This window comes from Wasmannia auropunctata, unplaced genomic scaffold (genome assembly GCF_000956235.1).
Source record: "Wasmannia auropunctata unplaced genomic scaffold, wasmannia.A_1.0 LD334336.1, whole genome shotgun sequence".
NCBI classification, from domain to species: domain Eukaryota; kingdom Metazoa; phylum Arthropoda; class Insecta; order Hymenoptera; family Formicidae; genus Wasmannia; species Wasmannia auropunctata.
The window spans coordinates 11,662-18,348 of record NW_012028554.1 but is presented as its reverse complement, the minus strand read 5'-3'; the positions used below and the strand labels follow the sequence as shown (position 1 = coordinate 18,348).

General features: G+C 33.3%; 2 protein-coding genes across 2 annotated transcripts in view; both read left to right on the top strand.

Moving 5' to 3' along the window:
• The first annotated feature begins 281 nt into the window (after positions 1-281).
• LOC105458755 (zinc finger protein 37-like) lies at positions 282-6,056 on the top strand. Its single transcript, XM_011704276.1, has 3 exons — positions 282-747; positions 2,158-2,301; positions 2,820-6,056. Exons 1-3 carry the CDS (start codon positions 613-615, stop codon positions 4,659-4,661), a joined length of 2,121 nt encoding a protein of 706 aa, XP_011702578.1. The 5' UTR covers positions 282-612; the 3' UTR covers positions 4,662-6,056.
• LOC105458757 (pre-mRNA-processing factor 19-like) overlaps positions 4,668-6,687 on the top strand; it is a 9,506-nt gene continuing 7,486 nt past the window's right edge. Inside the window, exon 1 of the mRNA XM_011704279.1 lies at positions 4,668-4,784. Coding sequence (XP_011702581.1) covers positions 4,668-4,784 — 117 coding nt within the window. The remainder of the gene's footprint in view (positions 4,785-6,687) is intronic.

The window sequence follows — 6,687 nt, the reverse complement described above, 5'->3', positions numbered from 1 at the left end:
AGCGCGTCACGCGTTGCGTCGTCCGTCGCGTCACGATTAATCGACCAAAATATCCCATTTTATTGCATCATTTGCCGCGCGACTCCTTGCGCGACGCATCAATTAGGTTATTCGACATTCTAGAGATAAAATAATCTTTTTCTGTATGAAATCCAGGATCGCGCGGCAAATTACGGAATAAAATGGAATGTTTTGATTGGTCAATTCGGATAACGCGACGCGTAACGTGCTCAGTGGGAACGCACCCTGATGCGACGCAAGTCTGACTCGAATGCGACTACTCTCCGAGAATCTCATGCTGGACTGTCATAGCAAGTAGTAACGCCAATGTAGTTGTCTCCATTTTCGCCCCTTCCTCGCGTAATTTCCTCAGTTTTCTGTTCATATTCTGGCGTCGCGAACGATAGGACGGTTTTTCATACCGCGTTCTTCCAAAAAAAAGGTCGAACATTTGTAAATGAAAAACTAGAGGAAGAAGCATCGCTTGTCTACCCAGTCTAAATAGTGGCGTTGATGCGGTATGAAACAGCGTGAGCGTGGATTTTCATCGGTTCCCACCTTGCAGTAGTCAAACGTATATGTAAGCGAGCACTTACTGACGAGTAAACAAAAATGGATGTGGAAGAGGGGGAGGCGAAAATGTGCAGGCTCTGCGGCCAGTACGAGAGAATTTGCATCGATGTGTTTGGTGAGGAAGGTATCAAACGCTTCCTTGGTCTCAAGATTTACAAGAAAATTAACATCCTGGTGAGTTAGACCGCAGCATCGTACTTTTCAATCTTGATACTTTGTCCTCGCTTTCCCTCTCGAACCCGGATATAGGGTTAGAAAAAAATAGTTGCAAGAGAAAGAGAAAAAACTTTTCATACCTTTGTCTTTCTACTACGTTTCTTTCCAACGTTCCAAAATAGTAGGCATATTTATATGCGATCTTGTTTATTCGTTGTATGTATTGCTTTATGTTTCACGTTTGTCAGTGCCTTTTTTCAAAATCAAGAATATCAATACTTTTGATTGAAATATAAACCATGATACATTTAACAATAATTTATTGCTGTCTGCGGTATGCTTTACTGTTTCTCAAAATATTTTAAAATAATTACAATGTTCTTTAAATAATCAATTACTTTAATTGAACATACAACTTTTTAATGTTCAACATAACTTAATTAACAAAGGGATTAAAGCGATTTATGTAATGTTAAAATTTTGCAACTAATCTCTTTGTTTACTTATTTTCAGCTGTGTTCCAAAATTCATTGCCAACACTGAAAATCTATTGCTTACAAAAGATTTTCAGTACTGATAGTGAATTTTGGAATATAGCCTTTATTATCAACTTTCTTTGTTAAGAAATTAGAAAGATTTCAATGAATCAATATATTGTAATCATTAAATTCTATTTTAAATTGTATTTGTGGTATTTCATCATAACAATATTTAATGATAAATGAATTCTAAAATATATAAGTTTTAAGAAGAAATTGAAAAATATTGTCATATCAGGAATGTATTGATTTTTAATAATAATAGTCTTTTTTAACACATATTTCATAATCTCTAATTAGAATAATAAAAAATTTATACTTGCTCTGCAATTAATAATAGATATTTTATGTAAGTTTAAAATTACTTTATCAACGAGATTTTAGCGGAATTTTCTGTCAAATTGTTATTGCTATTGTTTGAAAAATAATTATTAAATATAAAAATATTTGTGTTTATTTTGAAATATGCAAAATACATATAATTGTGCGAGATTTTTGTACAAGTTACTTTTATATTTGTACAAATAATTTTTGTGTGAATTCTTTGGAAAGAATAATAAAGTGAACTTAATTTAAAATTGTAAATAATAAATGTAACTGTGTAAAAACAATCCATTTAAGTTTAGGTAATAATTATTCCAGGTTTAATGTTGCCATTAAGTTCAGTGGGTAGAATTTAATGATATTTTATTCATCTGTAGAGTACCTGTAGAGCAGAACAGTAATATTTATGTAATTAATATTTTGTACAGAGAGAAAAAGAAAAAAAAACAGGAATTAATATAAGCCACTAATATGGCTTAATAAGATTTTGTTTTTTTTACAAATATATCGCAAGTATATTTTTCATTACTTATTGTCAGAATTTACTTTTGTTTATGAATCGTAGATAGATGAGAAGGATCCTCTGCCTAAAGCAATCTGTGTTCAATGTCTGGGCAAGCTCGAATTTGTTTGCGACTTTCAAGAGGAGTGTCTGCGCACCCAACAGGTGTTACGTGATCAGTATAATCTACCACCATTAACAGAGTCCGTAAGTCTTTGAATTTTGTTTATATTTCATCTGTCGCTCTATTGCTCTTTTATCATATTATTTTATTATAATTAATTTTTTTATCATATATTTTGGTTTTATGTTTTATATATATATATATATATATATATATATATATATATATTGTATGTTGTATATACATATAAGTACAAATTCAGTACTGTGAAATAATAAAATATATTTAATAAATTTGTGATCAATGTTTTGTAAAATGACGTTTTGCTGGTTTTTTTATTAAATTTTTATAATTATTACTAAAATATTACTTTAATACAATATTCTCAAACATTTTTTGTGTTAAAATTGTGTTAAATTTTTTATTCATTGAGAAATTATTATAAATGAATAATACATTAATGTAAAATACTTGTGTGAAAATATAATATCTGAAAATTTGAATGAAAATGACTAAATTTTTTCAATTATTTCTAAATTTACTTCAAAATAGAGGCACATTTTGATACCCACTCTACATTTCTAATTCGATTTTTCTCCAGACAGAGGTAAAAAATGAAGAATCGGCATTGATAGTGGGCACATCATCATCGAATAATAACAACAATATTGAAAAAGATCTTAATTCTACTAGAAGCAATCAAGCTGAGGACATAGTCAAGGATTCAGTGGAACAGCAGAAGAAGAAAAATACCTCTTCAAAAATTTCAAGAAGCCTTCGCAGTCAGCAACAGCAGCAACAAGTTTCCAAGTGTAATGATGAAATTACAGAAAAAAATATACAGGTTCAAGGTACAGAATCATCGCCGACTCGTTGGCTTAGAAGCAGACAAAGCGCAGATTCGTCTGCCGTGGACAACGAAGAAATTCCGATTGCAAATAGATTAAGAAGTCACAATATAGAAACTAATATCAGCAACATTCGTTCTGTGAATAATAACAATAATAGTAACAACGAAAGTACAGATAAACAAAGTCCGAAGCAGCAACAGCAACAGGACTCATCGGTGACGATTCAGTTACCGACTTCAGCTTTAAATAAATTATTGACGATTGTTTCTAGCTCTCCCGATATCGAGGTCTCTGTAAAGGAGACAAGAAATCGGAATAGTGATGCCGAAGATATTAGCTTTACTGTGGAATTGTGTAAGAAACAAAAGGATGAGGTATCGACGGTGCGAGCACGGGTCTTTCCCGATCAGGGCTATTGTTTAGTCGATACAGCGATCGTGGCTCTGCTGCAGAGCGAAAACAGCACAGAAGTGAACGGCATTGTGAATAGCATCCTTAGCAATACGTCGGCGAAGAACAGTAGTGCTGTGGCAAAGTTGAAAGATTTAGCGGAGTTGGAGCAGCGGTTAGAAGCCACACAGAATCCAGAGGAGCTCTTTAAAATTGATGGCGAGGAGATTAAGGTGGACGATAACGTGGAGCACGTGGTAAATGGAACGCAGAATGGCTATGCATGTAAGCTCTGCCGAAAATTCTACGAGCGTCGAGATAAGTGTACAGTTCACGTGAAGACGCACCTTGGTATCAAGCAGTATACGTGCGTTGTCTGCAATGCCAAGTTTGTTTGCAAATCTGATGTGATGAAGCACATTCGATGTTCTCATACTAATCCCAGGCCTATACAATGTCCCAAATGTCCTAAACGATTCAAATCCAAATTTTATCTAGCTGAACATGACAATGTTCACAAAGGTGTACGTCCGTACAGTTGTACAGATTGTGGACAGAGTTATCATCACAAGGTTTCGTTACAAATTCATATGAAGTCGCATCTGCCACCGCAAAATCTGGCCTGTGAATATTGCGGTAAAATCTTCCCGTTTCGCACGCGATTACTCGGCCATATCGCAAGTGTCCATATGAAAAAACGACGCAATTTTCGCTGCCGCTTCTGTTATAATCTTTATTCAAGTCTATCGGTGCTAAACGAGCATATCAAAACCCGCCATGCGACCACATATATGTGCGATACATGTGGCAAGACCTTCAAAGTCGCTTCCAAATACAAAGCGCACGTGTTGCAGCACTCCAATCCTAAGCCATTTGTCTGTAATGTTTGCAACAATCGTTATGCATCTAAAGCGTTTCTCAATGAGCACGTGTTAAAGCACGAGGGTTTACGTAAACATGTATGCCAAGAATGCGGCGCGAAATTCGCACAAGCGAGTCATTTGGCTGCTCATCGTCATGTACATGGAGAAAAGACGCACGCGTGCCCGGAATGCGGTAAAAAATTCAATCGTCGCGACAACATGAAAGTGCATCGAAAACGGCATTTTGATGAAAAAAAGACTGGCACGGCTAACAAACAGAAGGTTACATCCAACAATAACAATGTAACCGCTTTCACCACGTCCATTAACGAGAAATAACTCGCAATGACAATAGATAATCTGGAGAGAAGAAAAGACTATAGAGATCGTACAAATCTCTTAACAGACTGGACCAGAATTTTGCGAAAAATTGAAAATTCCGAAATTGAATACTTAACAAAAGTATTTTGAAGATTGCTCAAAGATAACAGCCTTTTGCGTATATACAATTAGTGCTTCGATGAATTCCCAACGTCATTCCCAATGATTTTATCTTTAACAGTACAGCCGAATTCTCTCCTTCATCTATTCTTATAACTTGTCGGGACCAATCTCTTTATTCTTAAACTTTTTTTTCAACCTCATTCTTATTTTAATAGTACATAGAATAATAATGTTGATCCAACTTCAATCTCCTTATTCTTAAACTTTTCCCTCAGTCTAATTCTTATTTTAATAGTACATACATACAATAATGTTGATCGCGTTATTGACAAGTAATGATATATGTGCATGGTATTTTTTATCTATCATTTTTATAATTATATACATGATATACATATATATAAGTAGTAAAAGAGCGTAGGAAAACATTAAAAATACAAAAATTCAAACCTCTTTAAGGACGAAGTTTTCAAGTTAAAAAGTAAAAAGTATTTTATTATGCAATTCGAAGACGAATATAACATCTGCCATCATACGCGACGGAATTTTTCTTATTTGGAAGGATTCTGTTTGTGGATACTTATTTGCCACATTGAACTAAAATTGTAAAATTACACACGTATTAATTACACTAGTTAAAAACTACACACGTATGTATCAATGTTCCTTAAGAAGATGGAGATGTTAAGAGAATAGAGTGGTTATTACAACAGTAACATTTTTTTTCTATAAAGCATTTAGTATTATTTTTTAAATGAATTTCTGTTCATGAATGATCTTTGTAATTTTGCATATTTTGTCTTTTTTATGTTTGAATAATTAAGATTTTGAATCGAGTTAAGAAATAATTAAAATATCCTTATCGTTTCGTTCAAACATTTAGTAAATAGTAATCTACTGTGTACCAAAACGTGATTTAGCTTAGTCTGTAACTATGCACGCCTTTTTTTTTAAATATATTCTTTTCTGATAATAGTAAGTCTTCGGGAAATGTTATCACATACTGTAATATAGACAATACGTTTATCGAATCACGGCCAAAAGTATATGATTAATGATCGAATAATTGCATAGTTTTATTATAAATTTTATGATTCAATGTGCGTATGTGTGTGTGCGTGCTGGTATGCATGTATGCTTGACACCAGAAATAGGGCTTCCAAAATCAATAATTCTATAATAAAGATGAAATGATATTTTCTATACCTCTTTACATGTATCTTGTTCATGAAAAATTGCAACAATTGCAACAACTTTCAATATCTCTTTTGGAGTATGTTTTACAATTGTTATTATATTAAATTATTAAAACTAGAAAAGTGTTAGACATTCGAAGTATTATGTACTTTACAAAATGTGTATATGTATTTTATATACACAATTATATGAAAAAAGTATAGCAAGCAAGTGCCTTGACTCAAGTCTTCGATATCATAAAATAATCTACAAAGAGGAAATGATTGCGATTAATAGGAGGCATATTTACGAACTGTTTTTAAATAGAATAAATGGTGGCAGCAAGGATGTTTTAAGTTACGAGCTATCAAAAGAAACATGATTTTTACTGTACGATTATGGACTATTGTATAATTAGAGTACTCAAAATATTATGAGTTGGTATTTATAATTATCTACATAAAAAAATTTCCTATAGTTTTGCGAAATGATTAGCAATATGAGTTATTTTGTGTACGTATATACATAGTTAGAACATAACATATATGTATAATTAGAAAATAATACTCCGCCTTTTCTTGATTATTGAAGACGTCCATGTTTTAATTACACATAACAGGAAGTGAATCGCGCGCGCGCGCGCGCGCGCACACGCGCATACACGCACACACACACACACACACACACACACACACACACACACACACACACACACACACACACACACACACACACACACACGACG